General features: G+C 39.9%; 1 protein-coding gene across 1 annotated transcript in view; it reads right to left on the bottom strand.

The window, feature by feature from the left end:
* boc (BOC cell adhesion associated, oncogene regulated) overlaps positions 1–20,062 on the bottom strand; it is a 39,660-nt gene extending 19,598 nt beyond the window's left edge. The window contains exons 1-3 of the mRNA XM_007249019.4: positions 19,628–20,062; positions 2,410–2,544; positions 897–1,184 (exon numbers count right to left, since the gene is read on the bottom strand). Of these exons, the coding sequence (XP_007249081.3) occupies positions 897–1,184; positions 2,410–2,524 (403 nt within the window). The 5' untranslated portion in view covers positions 2,525–2,544; positions 19,628–20,062. The remainder of the gene's footprint in view (positions 1–896; positions 1,185–2,409; positions 2,545–19,627) is intronic.
* Between the last annotated feature and the right edge of the window lie 1,272 nt (positions 20,063–21,334).

The following is a 21,334-nucleotide window of genomic DNA, read 5'->3' on the forward strand; positions in this document are numbered from 1 at the left end:
ATACAATAGAGGAGGTTCTTTGGCATCTACTGATAGTGTGGAATCATGAGGGGTGCTATAAAACAGCAGTAGGTAAATCAAAAGTAAAGTGTTACATCAGGTAATGGCTTGGGGTTGCCCATACCAGTACAAGAGAAATAAAGGATGTTGAACACTGGCCATCATGCTCATGGTAAAGCAACATGAATTGTCGCAGCTTGATGCCTGATAGTGGGAGTCAGATAGATGAAACATGCTGTTCAGAAGCTGTGCTGGCATTTAACTTTAACATTCCTTCATCCACAGTGTCAAGTGTACCTTATAGAAGGCATTACTACTCACAGTAGTGTCGGGTAATTATAGTGACCAGTGGTGTCTCTGGCTAGAATTGTCTAAACAAACAGACAAGCGACAGAAAACACATCCACAGTTAGTGCAGAAGACCCGCAAGCATATCAGTGCAGCATTCTCATGCTTTTTTGCAGTTTCTGCTGGTTCTGTTCAAGAACAGAAACACACTTTTCCTGCACACACAATCTGACCAGCTCTGGAAGAAATCTCTGGAGAACAGGGAGGAGGCCCTGCACTAATGGACTCACACACACACATACAGAGCTACAATCTGGCACTTCACCATTATACACAACTAGCACTCCCATTCCAGCACAGCCTGCTGAGTGAACACTGTATAAGTGACTGTGAGTGGGTGCAGTGATCTGAATATAATCTTTAGTTCCAACCACACACTCACTCTGATTGGTCGAGAAGAATTTTACTTGTACTGCTTTATCTTTTTCCACACCAAACCTGTATAATTCTTTTCAATCACAAGATGATGGAACTACTTTTTCTATCCAAAGAAATGACTTACATTCACTTAGTCTTTTAAATGTTTATTGTCTGTACTGAATACTCACTGGCTGCAGTGACGTTAGCGGGAACACTAGCGCGGGCTCCAGCGCTGGTGCTGGCAATGCACTGATATCGGCCCACAGTGGAGTTGGAGAGGGAGGGAATAATCAGAGCTCCGGGCTGCAGCAGCAGGCCGAGCTCCGCCTCCTCACCACCGCCACCTAGCTCACGCCCGTTTAGACGCCAGCTGATCTGAGCCTGAGCGGGACGGGCGCTGCAGCGCAGGGTAACGCTGCCACCCAACTTCTGCACCACCGACAGCGGCTCCTCCATAAACACAGGGACGTCAGCATCTGGGAGAGAATAAGAGAAAGTAACATAAGAGACAGAAGTGTTTGTAATTTCTCTTCATGTGATGTTTACTCTACTGGAGACAGTCGTGGCTACAGTCACATATTTGGAGTAAGTTAGAGCACATATTATATTATCATCTCCTGGACTGTTGGAAGCTACCTTGTGGATCATTTGTAACACTACTAGACAGTCCCAACTATGGTAGTCTGGGAAATCTAATATTTATATAAGGATAAATCTAACCAACAAAACAAAAGCTTATAAACCTCTCCAATAAACAGCTTAAAGTTTTAGACACATTTAAACTGCTGTGTATTTATGTTTAGTACTACTGAATATATGAGAATGTAACTGAATTAAATTGTTATTAGCAATATTGTTGCACCAGAACTGTTTAGTGGTGTAAAACCACTGCCTTATATTATATTATATTATATTATAACAATTGCAAAAGGTAACACGATATTAGGCAGATTATCTTTTCATAACAGCCATAACGTACAGAATTGTCTTAACTTCTTACATTTTTCAACCAAAGAGCCACCTCTATTGGTCAGACCAAATTTCGAAGTGTAGGACAATTGCTGATTCTTTTATTTCCAATGCAACACTGACATCATGCATGAAAGTCTACAGACCAGTAAGCCCAGAGCTAAACAGGATATTAAAATTAATTTAGCCTTATTAACCTTGCAAAAAGTCAAATAAAAAGGTCTGTGCACACTCTGTCTGGTCGTAAAGTGTTAAGCTCATGTGTTAATAGTCCCATTACTAAACCACATGTCAGTCTGTTAATCACGAAAAAGAACAATTACTGTTGCTTAATTTCTTAATGGTCTTTTGCTAAAGCATTTTAATAGATTTTTACTCATAGCTATAATTATAGCTATAGTTATAAAGGGTATAATGTAGACTAGAAGTGCACAAAACAAGTACAAATGAAAATGTTTTTTTCAGACACACATTGATTTGGGAATTAATGATAAATAATGAGATGTTTTGAACATTTTTTAAGTCTTTACAGGCTACTACAGACTACCAAACACATTTTTATTAAATTAAATAAGCCTTTTAAAACTGCAAACTGAAACTCAATTCAACTGTAGCAAAAGCTGTAAACAGCATTAACTGATGTCTTGCCTGTTTATTTGCTGGAATGTGGTGCGGAGTACTCTGTAGTGACTGTATAATTAGTGCAGTGAAGTGAGTCAGGTGGAGACTTACCACTGAGAGCAGCAGTGGAGGCAGCAGCAGCAGCAGTAGTACTCTGCAGGCACAGCAGTGCTGAACTTACAGCAAATAGCACCTGGAACCTTCTTTTCCAAGGTATCCCCGACATCTTCCATATACACACAATTCCTACCAGAGAGAGACAAAGATATTATTAGACGCTGGTAAACTTAACCTTACAGACTAGATTAGTGATGGGAAAACTACTGTACTGATGACACGTATGGACCATAACAATCAAATTCAACATCACAATACTTACAGTCCCTAATATTCTAGCTAACATGTTTGCCTTCAATTAAGTTCATAAGAACATCCTTCTTGAGATTTTCCATTAATGTAACATTATTGTGTTTCTATCATCAGTTAAGTATTAATGTGTGTAACTGCTCTACTTATATGCTTTTCTGTGCATTATAAAAGAATGTACAACATTTAGGTTCCCTCTACTAAAGGCTTTCTTGAGGACCCTAAGATTAGAACTTTTTTTTCTCCAGAGTAGCTGTGCAGTTGAGCCGGGTGCCCGGATAGCCCTGGAGAAATACGAGCCCCCCACAGTCAGGTGTAACTGATACAGGTAGAGGCCCAAAGAGAGAGGGGGGAAAACAAAGCCTGCATTCACTCAGATTGATAGAGAAAGAGAGAGAGAGAGAGAGAGAGAGAGAGACAGAGGAAGGGAGAGAGAGAGAGAGTAATGGCCAGTCTATTAACAGTTAATGCAGGAGGGGGAGCTTCTCTCTTTCTCCCTCTCACTGCCAAGTTTGCCGAATTCTTTCCTGTCAGGTTAAACTAACAACTTCCCGTCAGGATCAGGAGGGGTGGTCCAACAGCTCCCAAACTGCAAATCTCTCTCTCTCTCTCTCTTTCTCCTGCTCTCTCTCTTTCTCTCTCCTTCCCCCTTACCTCCCTCCTCCTCCTTCTCCCTCTCTCTCTCTCTACCTCCTACCCGTCCCTCCCCTGCTGCCTCCCCCTCTTCTCCCCTGCCTCTCTCTCCCTCTCCATCATTTGAATCTAGTGATTGATGATGTTTCACAGAAAGATTCAGAACTCCAAACATGGGAGGGTAGAAAAGGACAGGATTCCATAAAAAAAATAATAAATCAAGCACTTAAAAAATATATATATCAAGAGTGTGTCTTGAGATTTGGAATAGCTTTGTTTTTTTGTTTTTTTTTAAGTTAGGTACATAACCATTAGCTATTAGCTAAAAAGTCCTCAGCCAGAATACAATGTATTCCTTTTACAGGCTTTGGGGTCGGCCCTAAACAAATGTTTTTCCTTCCCGATGCCAAAAACAAACAAAACGTCACACTGTCTGGAAGAAGGTCCGGAGAGACATGGCTTAGTCTGCGCTTTTCCAAAAACCAAAGGGCTTGTCTTTCTCATTTACATGAGTCCAGCCTTACAAACACACGAACGCACACAACCCTTTTTGTATCTCTTCAACAGAGCAGAAAAGAGTGGATGCTGAATCCAAGTCCAACACTAGAGGGGATCCGTAACAAGTGATCAAGCCTCTTGTCCACCTGAGCAAACAGTCAACACTACTACTGGCACGGCCCACATCTGCATTTGTGTGGAGCTCTTCCAGAGGGTTCAAAGATTAATTTGTTTTCTTGAACTTTTTCATTCTCAAACAGGTGTGGATGCGTTTCCCTGTCCCAGGATGGTTCTGTTTTTCAGCTTCAGCTCTCTCCCTCTCCTCTTTCTCTAACGGTCTCTGTAGGTCTTGAATTACAATTAGCATTCTTTCCACTGGAGTGACAAAATGCAGCCCTTTCAAATACACTCAGCATCTGTCTAACAACAAAAGTGCTGCCAGTGCACCCGGCCAACAACTGGAGGCTTTCTAACTCAAGCCCTACTCTTTAGTAATGACTGGTGTAGCACTTTAGCATAAATAAAATCATTCTTTTGCTAACACTGCTATTACTGCATGACTACAGACAATAGCAAAACAGGTACCATGTCTAAGCAACAGCTAAGCCGCAGATATTATAAGATAATGTCTAATACCACTGCAACAGCATAGCCACACTGCTAAACTGCTAATTGAGAATTACAGATTGAATCCACAACTGATCTACAACTGATCTACTACTACAACTATTTTTTGGCAGTGCTTTACAGGGTCAAGACAAGCTGTGTTTGTTACACACCTGCACCAGAAAGGTGTACAGTTTAAAAGTAGCAGAATGAATAGTTTTGGATATAGCGTTTCTATAGAATTAAGTTCTGAGAATTACTGAACAAAAAGTGGAATTTAAGCTTGTAATTTACTTGGGTCGCAAGCTAGAAACCTTATTGTTTCTAGAAAAAAACTAACCACTGACCACTAAAACATTACAAGCACTGCACTGTGGTATGTGTCGGTTTGAGTTCAGCACAGGGGACAGCTGTCCTGACAGTCTTCCTGAAAAAGAAGTCATTCTGCTTTTACTGGTGAGCCACCTGTCCTAAGCATCAAAATACTCACACACACACACACACACACACACACACATGCACACGTACACACACAACCTGTTTCATTCACACACCCACATCATCACGTCAGTAACAGCACATGCTCTGACAAATACCGAGGAGAATGCGGGTATGAGAAGGTAAACCATACGTGAAAGCATGGGGGCAACGTGGCTGAGGGCATGTCTGTGTGGTGTGTGTTTTTGAGAGAGACACAGGACATACGGGTAGGAAATAAGACAATGTGTTATTGTTATTGTGACGGTGACAAATGACATCAAACCACTTCTGTAGTGAGTATCTGATAGGTATGGTCAGAACTTCTACAATACTCAACGTCTGCATGTGATGAAATGATGAGAACTGGAAGCATGACCTCATTACTAAGATCCCTACTAGATATTTCATTTGTACAAAGCTATACAGTAAGAACTTAACTGTGTTTAGCATTAACAAATTAACATTAGCAGACTGACTGAGGCTAAGGACATATCATTACATAACAGCTACCTCCACAATGTAATTTTCATAAAGTGACCAGGAGACACTATTGCTTTCTTTCACTTTCAGTCAGTGTTCTTTATCTCTCAGCTTGCCCATAAATGCATGTGTAAAGCATGTCCTTTAATCTTTCAAAAAACACATCGTAAATAACACTTTCCAACACTGCTTTACTTTTTTTACCACAATACAATTTGATATTAAGCACTGCAATAGTACACATGGTATCAGTATCAAAATCAACGCTCTGGTATGGTGACAACCCGAACATATTGTGATGCTCTACATTCTGCCATATTACCACCCCTCCCTTAACAGATCATAGCAGAAGTCACTTCATAAAGCCTCATTGTCACTGAGCTGGGCTCATTCTTCTAGGGCCACTCTGGCCACTATTGTCCCCCCGCCTGGCCTGTGCGGATAAATTCATTTTGACAACCCTGCTAATTGGATAAAACCCGCTCTGCACGGCCCACAGGCCCTCTCACGCCGTTCACATTCCATCTGCTTTCTGGCACGAAGGGAGGAGAAGAAGAACGAGGGATGAACGGGGGGGGGGGGGGGTGGGTTTAGCTCCTTCTGAGGAGTTGAAGCTGAGCTGCTGAATATTTATTACCCCCCCATACCACCACACTCTCTCTCTCTCTACCCATTTATGTCCTTCAAACCCCCCCATCACACACACTCCTCCAACAGCCATCGCAAATTCTCCCAACAACACAAACCCCCCCTCTTTAGATAAACACATGCGGTGTCAAGTGTGAGGAGTGCGGGGTTCAACTGGCTGCGCAGGCCCGCGGCCCACAATGTCCCGCCGAATAGCTGCCATGCGGGAGGCCCGTTGCTCAGGGCGACGCTAACAGGCAGAACGCACCTTAATAGAGTGGAGAGTCATTGTAAAGCAGTGAGCCGGCGCACGGACAATAACCTCCCGGCCCCCTCCTGAAAGGAGAGACGCTTCTCTGAAGGGCCGGAGGAAGAGCTGATGGGCTCAATGGCCAAAAGGAGGAATGGAGAAGGGGGGATCTCAATGACTAAGAGTGGTTAGAGAGATGGTTGGGGGGGGAGTCAGAGCTGTAGGGATTACGGGTTTAAAAATGCATCATGATGCATTCCTCTCAGTGTGGTGATTAAACAGCATTAATTTTATCATACTTTACAAATAAGTATTATTTGTAGGAGTGCACAAAAAGGACGTTTGGCTGTAACCAAAGTAGAAAACAAAATAAGACATATGGCTGAAAATGTTAATGTTTTTGTTCATTTTTCCACTTATTCACTGTTGCAAAAATCAACTGTTTTTAAAAGAAAAAATGTTATTATTTGGTCAAAAAAATATTCTAAACATCAAAAGTATTTTTTTCCTATTTTCTGTTGAATAATTTTCTTTGCATAATATATGGTGTACCCACAGTTATCTAAATGCTTATATGAAAACATTCAGAAGATGGTTCTGTACAAAAAACAAAAAAGAAAGCCTCCACTTTCACGTCAAATAACCACTTTTCTGCAACCATTTCTTATAGAGTGTATAAGAGATGGATGTGAGACTGGTTAGTCAGGGGGTCTTCTACAGTTCAGTTTATTGGAGAAGATGTCAGCTGGGGAGCGCAGGGACAAGCAGCAGAAAGAAAGAGAGACAGAGTGAGAGAGACACAGAGAGAGAGGGAGAGTATAAAATGGCTGTGTGGATGGTTGTTCTAGCCTTGTGAAATCTGTTTCTTTGCCTTTTGGTGAAGTGAGCTATAGGAGAGAGAGTGAAATGAGCTTTCATGAAGTGGAGGTAAAGAAAAGCCTCATTTACATGGAGCCACTTCAATTCAACAGAGGTCTGCTACTTAACATCTAACCCACCCGAACCTACCCATCCTCTTCGCAATTTAACAGAGCATGACCATGCTACTTTTGAGAGCATCTGAACCAGTATCAGTATCAGGCTGAGGCCAGCAGTACATCTTTGATCTGTTCTTAGTCTAAAACATCATTCAACAATAAAACAATGCAATAAAAGAGCTGAAGATTCAAGCAGCCTAATTTTAAATAAAAACAACAAGCTACTAGATAAGCTACTTCAGTTCATGTATGTATTTATGGTGCAAATGGCTCAATAGTGTCACTTGTGATTTGTTTGTTATGGTGATGGTGGCTTTCACAGTACTAAAGACTGCAAGAAGTAAATGAGGGATCTAAACAAGCACAATATTTTTACTGTGTGCTGTTAGTACCTGACCAATCACATTGATTTTAGAGTGTTCTGAAGAAGGTAAGGGCATAACCCAACAAAAAACTATTATTATGGTTGACATACAGAAGTTTAATTCAGCAATCTACTTTTAATACATGGCATATCACAACCACAATATGTAACAATACTAGCAGTCCTGGGCGTTATTACCTCAAAGCAGTAACACAAAACATTAAACATTTTACCATGATTAAGTTTAATGAACGATTATTTTAATAAAACATGGATACCATGTCACATACCGGACAGGGCAAAGCCACGTTAACTACTTGTGGCAAGATATTTGTATGGGGACAGTATGTGAAAGGTCTAAATATTCATATATAGGAATGAGTGATATTAAGATAATCTTATTACTATCATTTGATGATGTAATGATTTCTTCAAAGTGACAATTCAGACAGAAATGGCTGCATCCCTACCAGTATATTGTGCAGATCAACTACTCTTGGTAAAAGGACAGCTACTAAAAGGCTGTATCTGGTTGCTGCAATTTCAAAAATGTACACTGCACAGTGTACAAGCTGTGTCACCAATACATCCACCATACGAGCTTCTCTTTTTACTGTCTTTATTGGCAACTACTGTAAATAAGCATCTATGTTAAGCCTATCAGACTAAAGTGAGGTTTAATGGAAAAGGTTATGTCATAGACACACAAACAATCTAATGTAATCTCATCTCAACCTCAATCTTAGTTATATGTATCTTTACTAGGGCTATAAGATAATACTGACAGGCTGTATTTAGTATCACGATACTATGCACTGCAATACTGTATCACCTCTTTTTTCCCCTCTTCTACCCCTTCAATCCGGAATCCCTTGTACCACGTTCTTGCCAACACACAACCCTAATCATTAAACACTTATACATCTTCTCACAGTGTCAGACCTTGCTGCAGGCCATCTATTCATTGAAAAGATTTGAGCGAAAGCCACAGTGTTCCCTGTGTTAACTAAACTTTTGGAAGGTTCTCATGGAGCAGAAAGGCGTACAGCAGGTGGACACGCAGCAGAATCCCATTCATACTGTCTGGACTCTCACAATCGTTCTTCACAAACATCAGCCGCTCCCATGCTCGAAAATTAAACATCAAAAGCACCACTAACGAGGTCAATACAACCCCTAACCCGCCCCCCTTCCATCTATTAATGAGTGGCAAACCTGCAAAAAAAAAAAAAAAAAAACATTAATGAGACCCAGACGGAGCGAGGGGATTAACGAGCAAAAGATCAAGCCAAGTCCAAGATCGCTAATCAATTAGGCCCCAGGGCATTTGCATAATTTATATAACAAGGTCGAATTAGCAAGTGCTCACTAATTACTGCATTTGGGCAGCGTGAGCTGCATGGTCACATTCCAGCATGGTCAGACCACAGGTGGGCTATAGAAACCCACCAGCAGGAACCATCAGTTAGGCTTAGACTATCTATAGACCCAGGCTGGTTTTAGCCAAGGGGCAAACTACCATCAATGCACTGCACTAATGAAACACACTCTTAAAAGCCAAGCTGTTTCTTGTGATTGAATATTTTCCACAGGATATTTTCCACAATTAATAGTGTTATAATTTTTTCATCAAGTTCTACATAGAAAAGAAATAACTTTAAAAATACTTACTTTAAAACAATTCCTGGCATAATATACAATAATTACATGCATTTTGTACTGTAAATGCAAGATAACAAAATTTATACAACATGCACACAGTTCACATTTTGATACCTAATGATCGATCACCTCATGAACATAATATTTGTAATTATGTTTTTTACATTAAATCTAGATTTAAGATATATAAACAAAGTGGATTTTTTTTTATCAAACTAGGGCTGGGTGATTTGACTAAAAAAGTATGTCAGCACACTGCACTTGATTATAGTGGTTTAGATGGTGCTTTTTGATGTTTTTAAAAAAGATTATGGACTAAAATGATCAGATCACTTGAATTTTGTGAAAAACAACTATTATGGAACTATGAGGAAGAGGAGAGTGAAAGAGAGAATTGCCCAAGAATCCCTAAAAAATGTAATTCCATGCAAAATGAGCTAAAGGTACATGGGTTAGTTTGGACAGTACATTATGACATCACGACCCCTGTTCCCGTTACTGCTGTAAAAAAATCTGAGAAGACTGATTTCTCTACAACAAGCCATTTCACACCAGACCCACTTTAACCGTGTTTACATCTCAGCCACCGAAATATGCAAAAATTGCAAAAGATCTGAGTTTCTTCTTAATCGACTAACCCCAACAGCCCTGCTTCAAAGCTTCTGTTCCAAAAAGTTTCAACTTCAAATAAATCTAAGAACTCCTGCCAGTTTTCCAGACTGCACAGGCCTGTTTCACAAAGATACTGACATTTCGTAACAGCAGCAGTGAAATCTGGTGCGGTTCTTGTTGCTTAAATCAGTTCACAGCTGTTCTTTTTATGCACCTTATCTAGACCCACCGAAAGCACATTTTTTAAGAATCTACGAACATCAGGGTCAAACTGTAACGGCCTAATCACTGCCAGGAAAAACCAAACAGCAAGGGGCATTAGCTTACTCACAAAAAATGCACGCACACACACAGCTAACTTTTAAAAACATAACAAAAGACTTCACTGAGCTTTACAGGACCTCATCAAATTCCCATAATTAAACCCGCAAAGTCATGTAGTGCCTGTTAAATTCTCATAAGAATAAATATGTATTGCACTGCAAATGCACACATGCACACACACACACACACACAGACGATGTCTGTAAGAAGCGGGGGGCTGTGGGGGCCCCTGCCGTTCTGGCAGCCCCTCCATCAGGGTGAATGGAACCAATTTGAAATCAAAAGCAATTTCTCCACATTATTCAGCTGGAACCCGAAGCACATAGACTGGCTGTCTGCTCACCAATAAGCCTTTTTAGAGCGAGAGAGGAGGAGGAAAAAAACAGAAATGAGGGGGAGGCCAAAAACCAGGAGGGGAAAAAGGAGGAAAGTGTGTAATACAATAGTAATAAAACATGCATAAACTGTTTATAAAGCACTCATTTGTGTGATAAAGCTCTGTTGCCCCAGTGAGCGGTTCTAAACATTACCGACACGACTAGGGTTGCAGCGGTAACCGGTTTCACGGTATACCGTGGTATTAAAATGCACGGTTATCATACCGTGTGTGTTTGCTTATTACCGGTAAAACTCAAGCCAGCGGAGAAAGTCACCCGCGCATGCGCAACTCTGCTCCGCTTCAGCTACTCAGCACACAGCGGTGAGAATGGCAGAAGTGCATCAGACTAGAGCTTAGATTCTCTGCCCGAACCAGACCTGACCCGAGGACCGACCCGAAATCGGGTCCGTTCGGGCCGAGATTTCCCACCACATTCCTCGGGCCGGGTCGGGTTGGGCTCCAGAAAATAGTCTGAGATGTAGGCATCTGTTTTTTAATTATATATTTTATTTTTAAATAAAGCTCTGGTGTGATAATCACAATGTTAATGCTAAGTAACCAATTATTATTGTTAATGAAAACGAACCAAATAACGAAAACTGAAAGTGAAACTTAACTAACTTATTTATAAGCGCTGTTTTCACTCCCGCAGTTCTACAGCGGGAGGTGTTGTGCCGATTCTGTCCGCGAAGCGGGAGTCGGATTGAGCAGGGAGTCGGATTCGGCATAACAGCGGCAGCGCGGCTGCACCTCGCGGTCCGCGGTGTTAGTTGTAAGCGCTCGCGCTAGCCGCAAAATACGACAGAAAACACTGAGAAACTGCAGAATTATGAATTGGACTAAAATGAGCACGAGGAGATAAAAGAGAACCTTTACCTGTGAGTAGCTCACATCAGAACACGCAAATCTCTCTCTCTCTCTCTCTCTCTCTCTCTCTGTGTGTCTCTCTCTCTCGCACGTGAACTTCTCCGCACTGTGTTTAGCTGTTCTTAAAAATCATTTTTTATTAAATAATAGTTCTATGCTTCTATGTTAGTGTTAATTAACATAATTCTGATCATATTTCGCTCATTCAAACAGCCTGAAAACAGACTTGTAATCTTGTAATCAACAAGCTTGTAATCAATGTGGCCGTAGTCACAGCTAAAGGAGGAAATACATCAAACCTGATCTCCCATCTCCGAGAACACCACCCCGCTGTGCAGCGCAAAGTATGTGTTCAGTTTATAATTTTACCTAAATAACCTAAATAAAACTTCTTTGTAGTCGTGCACAACCCATGCGGTAAGCGCCCGCAAAAGCGCTGAGTTATCCGAAATTTGGGCACGCAGGTACAGGCGTGAAGTGCGTGCTACGATGGATTCACGTGTCCGTGTAAAGGTCCTGGCCGGACTGGATGTGAAAGACGCCATTCATTTACATGCGTTAATTTTCAAATTCTGACGTGCCTGTTTTTCATATGTTGAAGGTTTTAAGGTGTGAAAGCCTTAAAATAGAAATCTCTATTGTGAGGATCATGTCAGAAATAAATCCCCTCTTTCTGCAGTATCTGGTTATATACCAACTTTTTATATATATATATATATATATACACTCTTAATGCCCTTAAGAGTAGTGGAAAAACATGGTTTCCTTCACCTGATGGTGTAGTTTCTACAATAAATAGTTAATTGAACAAAAAAACTTTGTTGTAATTTATTTAAGGGTCAGTTTAATAATATATGTAACAAACTGTGATACCGTGATAACCGTGATACCGCGGTATTTTCCGAGACGGTTATCATACCGTGAAAATCTCATACCGTTGCAACCCTAGACACGACACAAGTAAACAAAACAAACGAGGAAAGCAAACAACGGGAACGTTTAAAGCCAGAGGAACGGAGCAGAAAGAAGCAGCTCCGAGCTACACCGCGGGCCCACTCTCACAGCCATAGGGTTTGGCACTTACGCACACACTCCTTAAACACACACAGACACACTCCTGTCCTCTGTAAACACCTGCGCACACAGTTTGCGGACACATCCAGACACACGCCAACCACCGGATAAACAAACACTTACAGACGTATAACAATACAGTAGCCCTGGGCTTCTGAATATACACTGTGTGTCCAAAAGTATTTAGACACCCCTGCTAATGAATGAGTTCAGCTAACCTAAGGTGCAGCTGTGGAGTGTGTATAATCTCAGCAGAAAAACACTGCTAATAGAGCGAGACAGGTCCAAGGCCTAAGGTCTAAGGTCACCAAGCCAGTGTCAAGTGTCAGATAGAAGGGTAGGTATAAAGCCCCTGTGTTTTCTGAAGTAGAGTAATGGAGCTCCATCCAATACCATTGGGATTGGCTGGAAAGGCAGAACTAATCATACAACATGAGAACCTGAGCTCACTAATGAGCTGGTGCAATCAAATCTGCATAGCATTGTTCCAAAATCTTTCAGTGTTTCAGAGTACAGACAATAAATATGTGTAAAATCCATATTTAAAACTCTTCAGAAATAATGTAGCATGACTGCGAAAAACACTATAATAGCATAGCACATTAATACTTAAAATTTGCATTATAATAATTGAAAATTTAAATATGTGTACTGCCCTTTTATACAGTAAGAAACAGAGCATGATGAACGTTTCTTTACATACAGTCTTTGCCATCACATTTTTTACAATATTTTCAAGTATTCTCCACTGACCTTAACAGGGGGAATATCATCTCTACTGCTGCCACTTCACGTTCAGCCACACTGCTCACTGCACTATGTTACTTTGGTAAAGCAGCTGGGCATCAAACACGACAACTGCACAAAACTGAGTTGGCTAAATGCTGGTTTCATACTTCTTGTGCGTCTGCTTCTCTCAGCAGACCAATCACAGCAGCTACTGTCGGCATCTTGCAGTGTATAGTTACATTTCTTTGGAGGTATGTGTAGTGTACATGTAGGCTATTATGTAGTTCTGCCATAAAAGCGTAAGTTTTTAAACATTTAAAAAACATCTTATGTTGTTGTTTGTTAAACATTGTCAGTCTTTCCAGAAACAAAGCATTAAAACTAAAGTATTTACGTATTTCCACCAACTATACAAGTCTACGGAAGTTTAGAACCACCCCTTCAAGACGATTTATTCCTCTGGGCTTTAAAACGAAAAGTAATTACTGTAGACATTAGAGAAAACTATAGAGGTAATGTTGATGTAATCATGTTGTGATGAAATGGTGTTACTGAGCATGTCATCATGGGTCATTACAAAGACAGCATAGTCGTGGGTAATTGGAGTTTGTGCTGCCTAGTGTCTGAACAAATATGTCATTCAAAATCATTGTAGACAGAATTTCCAAACTTCAATGAAAACTTCAAAAAACGAGTCCATATGTGGATCCATACTTTAGATCCTAGCTCGCATTATTACAGAATTCACAGAATAGTGAATTTGTAGACACTATATAAAATAATCTAATCAAAGAATAATAAACAAAAAACATATCATAGTGTTTTATTTAAGCTGTAACACTATAGTCCCTGTCATATTCTCTATTACAGTAAATGTAGCAGTTACAGATTAACTCAATAGAAAATATGGATTAAGACAGACTTAGTGTGGTCAATCATATCAAAACATACAACATACAAGGGCAAACAACTTACAATACACACACGCTCAAGAGGACTTGCAGTGCGTGTGTTAGTTTAGGAGTGTGTGTGTGAATGTGACATTGTGAGCTTTTCACTCTTTAAATGCATGTTAGAGTGTGTGTGTGAATGGAGTGTGTCTTGGTTTCTCTTGGCTTGTCGAGCAGCCCTTAATCTCTGTACAAATATCTACTTCACACACACACTTGTGCGCACACACACAGGCCTGTTTGTCCTAACACAGTCACTGCTTACTTACTTATTGAGCCTGGAGTTCATCACTGGGCTCACGACCCCGTGCCAGACACACTCGCACAACCAACAGAGAGTGTGTGTGTGTGTGTGTTTGTTATCTTTAATGTGATGAATGAACTTGATTCCTAGGGTTGTATAGTTTGATTATTAAAGGGGCAGTCCAGTCTAAAACTAGCATTTAATAGTTTTATTTGTCATATTATGAACAAGTCTGTCATGATAATTAAATTACTGACTCATCATACAATTTATGGAAATTACCTCATTTTATATTACCCATTGTTTTTAGTGCACATTTTTAAGAGGCAGTATGAACTGACAAAAAACAAAACATCCAACCTATTAACAATAACATGTTCTTTGCTCTTTAAAAGGGAATAACTGCATTATGATGTTATTGTATCATCAATATTTGTGTGGTACACAATGGTCTTAAAATGTCTTTTTGTTCATAAATAAATAGTAATCATTTCAGACCTATTTATATAAAATCCAATAATGCATAACTGCTTTATATCAGTTACTACAGTATCAGTTACTACAACAACCAGCATGACATAAAAACAAATATAAACCACATTAACTACTGGGACCCTCACATTCAATATACAAAACATCCTCCAATATTCTCCAGTTGTATTTTTATAAATGCTCATCCTGCCTTCAAGCACATTAAAAACACTGCTATGTTTTTTTTATGTTAGCTTGAAGCATATTGATCACAGGCTTTGTTTAATTAAGACATTAATATAATACAGTAAAGGTCAAGCAGGCCACATTTTCACTGGTGTTTTCAACTGCAATACTGTATGTAAAAAATCATCAAACAACCAGCAAATATTAAACTACAAAAAATGACACATTTGTAATTTTACTCACAATTAGGGAAAGTTCTTTATTAAAAGTACTAGGACTAAATTACTCTGTAAGCTCAGTGTTTAGGTTCAACTTCATGTTGCCTACACAAAATACAGTATTTACAGTATATAAATAAAATGACCATAGTCCAAGCTGTATTATGCAGCACATTAACGCTGATGATTTTGATGAACGCCTTAACAGGAGAACCGTTCTCTCTGTGCCACGTGGCAGTCGGACCCTGTCACAAGTGGTTCATTTTAAGACCCTGTCTAAGGGGGGGCATGTGGCACAGCTGGCTTAGCTATTGGCTTCCCCTCTGCACCGGAAACCCTGGAAACGTAATCAAGAAACATCATCAAATGCTCAGCTACTGTGTGCTAGGCCTGTCAAAACGTGTGCAATACAAAAAAATATTAATGGATAAACCATTAGAGGTGCAGTCAATTACCTTACCTGTTTCTATTCCAGCTTAATCTTACTAAAACACTTTAAGCAAAAATCATTCCCTATGGTGCTTAAAATGGTTCTCTAGCTCTTTTTGGTTGTTTTTAAAATAATGTTATGTTTTTTTCCAAAGAACCCTATAACCAGTAAAAGTGCCATGCAGGCATATATATTCTACATACAACCATTGCCTTTTTAAGTAAAAATATTGAATAAGACAGTGTACAGAAAAGACACCGATACATATTGCAGTTGTGAAACCCCTTTTAATAAATATATTCAAGCGTTATTGTTAAATCAAACATCCAGATTGTTCTGCAAAATGTAAACCAAAATATGAAATATTTCTTTTCTTTCTAGTTATATCTGAGATTTGGTGAGATGTTCTTCTGTTATTAGTTATCTGCAAAATCAGTATCTCAGAGGACATTATCACAATAATGAATAACACACAAATAGTGCTGGCTGATTTGACTACAAATTAGTATCAGCTTAACTGCATAATACTGTCATGTGTTACACCAAAGTGAACAAATGAGTAAAACCACACTCTCTCACTTGTGTGAGCAATAGTTTAGACCCTGGGACTGGTCTGAGAACTAGACCAGCATATACCTCTCTTGAGCTAAAGTTATTAAGTTATGTAGAAATCTCCTATGCTTCTAGGCCCTATTGCTTTAAATACAATCATACACCCATGCTAACTCTCATGAATGCTAATACACTGATAGTGAAACCCACTAGAGTGTAAGATTGAGAAATGGGGTGTTTGGAAACAGCAAAGTGACAAGCTCAACATTCCTCTATGAGAAGATAATCCTGATTGGAGAGCATCTCCTTCTCATACACTCACTCCCTGCTCAGATTGTTGCCTGCAGGCTGTTATGACTGCATGAGCGTACCCGCTGAAGCCGACATGAAAGTCTACCCTGAGGAGGTTTTTTTTTCTCCTTTTGTGAATTAAGAGAAAAGTTACACCCTTTAAGAAAACAATAAAGCTTTCCAAAGGCCCCGCTAGCACCGCAGAGCCTTCATTCTCTGCCAGAAACATGAAGCTTTCCCAATCAGGAGTGGAAGGTGACCTGAGGCCCTGCCGAAAAGAATGATCCTCATGTCCATGAACAGCATTTCAGTGTAGGGGTGGGTGATTTGGCAGGGTGTAATGCTATCACGATAAATGACAACATTGTTATAAGCCCTTTTCGGTACAGAATTTGTTTTTTTGGCACTTAAAGAACTGTTAGGTTTCAACAAAAAAATCCAAATCCCAAAAATGTCCAAGTAAGCTACTCAAAACATATTGGATTCTGTGGAGTTCATTTTCAAACCCGAGCCAATATATTTATATTATTATTATTATTATTATTATTATTATTATTATTAAAAACCAATATTAAATATTGTAGCTGAAGCAGGCAGATAAACCCCTTGAGGTCATGGTTTCATCAAGTTTTTTGAAGTTACAAAAAAAGTTATATACTAGCTTCATTTTTGGGTTTAGTGCCATTAAGTCAGCACTTCACAGAACTTTTAAGACTGGGCTCTCTAACAGGATCCAGTAAAATAATCTTCAAAATCCGTCTCCACTGTTAAAAATACTTTCCGGCTCAACCTTAAAAATGTACTTATCAGGTAACAAGCTGTTTAACAGACATGGTTTGGAAGAAAAACAGTGATGTTCATAGATCGACAATCTCACAAAGACTTCAAATCAACTTATGTCCAGTTCCAGCATGTAACCTGAACACTGAATGCATTTTCCCTGGACAGAGGTTTCTTGGTAATATGGAAGGTCTCTTTCATTCTTCGTTGGGCTGACACCCAATACCCACATCCCTCCCTCTAATGCGCCTCTATCAACTTTCTGAAATCCCCAGCCTGGCTCTGTCTGGACCCGGCTAAGGGATACCTGTTACACCGAAAGAATTTGGGGTTGTAAGGGCATGTCAGCTGAAATCTGGGCATCCATCTGTGCACAGCTAATAGGCCTTTCACAACGCTCGAACCAAATAAGGTCAGAACGCCATGAAAGCCAACAAGATAATCAGACTGGAATCAATTATGGAATAACTTTGATCCACCCGACCGCCAATCATCATCAACAAAAACTCCGCTACCAAAGATTTTTTAACTTAACCCTCAAACTGAGCTTTGAGTGTTGGAATGTATCTTTCCCCTTGTGCCTTTAGCTGAATTAAGCTTAGTTTTAAAAGCAGGCCTCGTGGAAATCCTCTTGTTGGTTTTGTTGTCACAAATCTTTTCTTAGACTAAAGGCAGTCTGAATTGGGACTATATTCCAAATGACAAAATCTCAACCTCTTACCTCTGAACACAAGCGGCCTGAAGACCTATATAAATTCTGAAGGCTTTAACCAGCTTCTAAAGTCAAAGAAAATCTCCTTATGTTTCTGAATTGTGCTAATACTTTAAACAGATCTCAGACTCGGTGGGTAATTTTCTCAAAAAGCGCAACAACCTAAATGCCAATGGAATAGTGTGGCAGAGTGATGAAAATTAGCTATGTCTCATTTGCAATTTAAACATGTATTTAAAATGTATATGTGATACAACATTACCCCTTAATGACATTCTGTCATTTTTCTGCCTGATATTACACACATATATCTTGAGGATTTTTATCAAAATACGCTTAAGGTTTCATGTTTAATAGGCAGTGTTACTGAAAACCATAAATGTAATAAATATTAAATATGGAAGAAAATATGCAACTGTTAAAATGTAATCAATAAAATTGGCACTTTCCCATACTTTTCATGAACATTTTAAAATTGATACTTGACTGAATACAAGTCAAACATTTTGTGTCCTTCTAACCGTTTTGTTATATTTGTCAAGTTTTTATTTTCATATATGCAGTATTCAGGGTTGATTCCTCTTACTGATCTGAAATTGTTTAATTATTAAATAGAGAGTCAACAAACAGCTTCTCTAGGTGTCCTGTAGGAGAGTCTCCAAAGCCCTCAATGTTTTCAGAATGTAAATAAATTATTTTGCAGGAGAGAAAATGGGTTTCTCTATCACCTACACTTGTAGCCTGTTAAGGGGCTGAAATAGGCAGATACCAGAACTATTGTTACTGGCCTCTACAGATATTGAACTCTTTATTGTTTTTTGTGTTTTTTGTTACTAGAATTTAAGGTAAAACTCTATAATAACTAGCTAACTTAGGTTAGGTGGCTAATGTCATCCACTGAGGCCTGCTTTATACATCTCCCATGCAGTTAAACAAGCAGACAAACACTCAAGCAGTGTGCCAAACATTGTTATACTTATAAACACGCTTATAAACACGCTATAAGCCTTTTTAACCCGTGTAGCCAGTTAAGTTAGCCCCACTGTGTAACTAGTTAGGTTAGCATCGCTGAGCCACAACAGCTCCGCTCCACATCACTCCACAGCGCTTCCAGACACCAACCAATTCCCTACTACTACTCCTGCTACTACTCAAAATATACTGTGAAAAGTTGTGTTTTCAAAGCTTTTCCGCTTCTACAACCGAGCCACAGCAGTTTAAACACGTCCTGGCGATGTTTTTCTCTCGTATTCAGTGTTTTAAACGAGCCCCCCGTCGAAAACTACTAAACAAAACACGAAAAGTTGGGAGAAGTTAACCTTAAACGTTAGCTAGCAACCGTATCATCACCATCATCGTTTCAAAGCACAGCTCAGCTCTCACCTCTCTCTGAACGGTTTCGCAACAAAATAAGCACTTTAAACACATTGAATCATCTGCGAGAGTAAAAACTACACATTTGAGCGAGGGTCGACACAGAAACAAGCGGTCTAAACCACACCATGTGTTGCTGTAGCATAGCAGGCTACCTTAAAAAACAAGGAATGTTTTTAAGGGGGAGACTTACCAAAAAACGTGCAGCAGCGAGTTGGAGACGAGCTCTGTGCTTTTTTAAGAGTATTTTTCGGAGTTCGAACTACTTCCAGCAACTTTCTCAAGCTTGAAAACAACAAAAAGCGAAAATTCTTGTTTTCCCTCTACCAGTCGAGTAATTTACTGCGGTGGGACCGACATTTTCTCGGGCTCCCCTGCTTTTCTCCCATTGAAAGGCCGTTTTTGGATGACTGAGCTCCACACTGTTCTCCTTTAGCGACGCTGCAGCGGCTCCGCCCACTTTCTCCAGCCCGGAGGAGGCGCTTGAACAATGGGCTACAAACCCCCCAGCCTCCCCGCTGAATCTACCGCGGCTTCGCGACAACAAAACGACGCTGCTGAGCTCGCGCTCCCCCAAACCCGCACTGACAAACCGTATCCTCGTCCTTTTTTACCTCAGTACCTGTACACGCTGCTGCCGCTGCTGAAGGGCTGAGAAAAGTTCTTCAGAGAAGTTATGGACACCCAACCCCCCTCCACTGCCTTTACTGCCCCTCTTCTCACCCCTACTGCCCCCTCCTCCTCCTCCCTCTGGCTTTCTCCTTGATTTGGTATGCTAGCTATCGGCCCGGCGGAGTTTGTATTGAAGCCCCTGGTCTATTGAAGCCCGTGAGCGGTGAGGACGCAGCTGTGGAGGAGGCAATACTACAGATACCAATAAGAGAAAACTCAGCACTCATCTCCAACCCACTCCAATCCACTGTCTGTCTATCTATCTATCTATCTATCTATCTATCTATCTATCTATCTATCTATCTATCTATCTATCTATCTATCTATCTATCTGTCATTGTGTAAAAGAAGTATAACGTTACTTAAGAGCATTAAAAGTATGTTCAAATTAGGTAAAGAACACGAAAAGTGCATTTTCATTTTAATATACTTTGAAAAAATACACATTAAATATACTTTCACTGTATAATTTAAATAATATTATGTGTTTATATAAAATATATAGTGGCATTAAATACTGCTTAAAGTGCGCTGCCACTATGATCAGGAGATCGCAGGTTCAAATTTTGTCCATGTAGCTGGCCATCAGCCGCCAGAGCACCGAGAGAGCACAATTGGCCTTGCTCTCTCTCTGGGTGGATAGATGGCGCTCTTTCCCCTCATCACTCAAAGAGTGATGTCTGCAGCACAAGGCATCTGTGAGCTAATAATAATAATAATAAGAATAATAATAAGTTAGTAATAAGTTGCTGCGTTTTCCGCCGAGCGCGCTGTAATGCTACTGGGCATTGCTACATCAGCAGCAGTTTGAAAAGAGGCGGTGGCTGACTTAACGTATATCGGAGGAGGCATGTGCTAGTCTTCACTCTCTTGGTGTTGAGGCATCACTAGTGATAGGGTGAGTCCTCACGAGTGGGTTGGGTAAATTGGTTGTGTAAATGATGGGGAAAATACGAAAAAATAAATATACAATTATACAAAATTGCACTTTGTAAAATTGTATTTTTGTTCAGTGTCATTAAGGTGTACATCATATGTGCATCAATATGCAAAGTATTACATTTACAATATACTGTACTTAAAGTGTATTAAAAAACCTAAATCTACTTAACTCTATACAACTTCGCAGAAGTTTTACAAAAAAGTCTCAAAATCATAATTTAATGCATTTATGTTGTATTTAAATATAGCTTAATTACAACTGAAATATAAGTTGTCACAAGTTGTT

The sequence above is a fragment of the Astyanax mexicanus genome, chromosome 1 (assembly GCF_023375975.1).
Source record: "Astyanax mexicanus isolate ESR-SI-001 chromosome 1, AstMex3_surface, whole genome shotgun sequence".
Lineage (NCBI taxonomy): Eukaryota > Metazoa > Chordata > Actinopteri > Characiformes > Acestrorhamphidae > Astyanax > Astyanax mexicanus.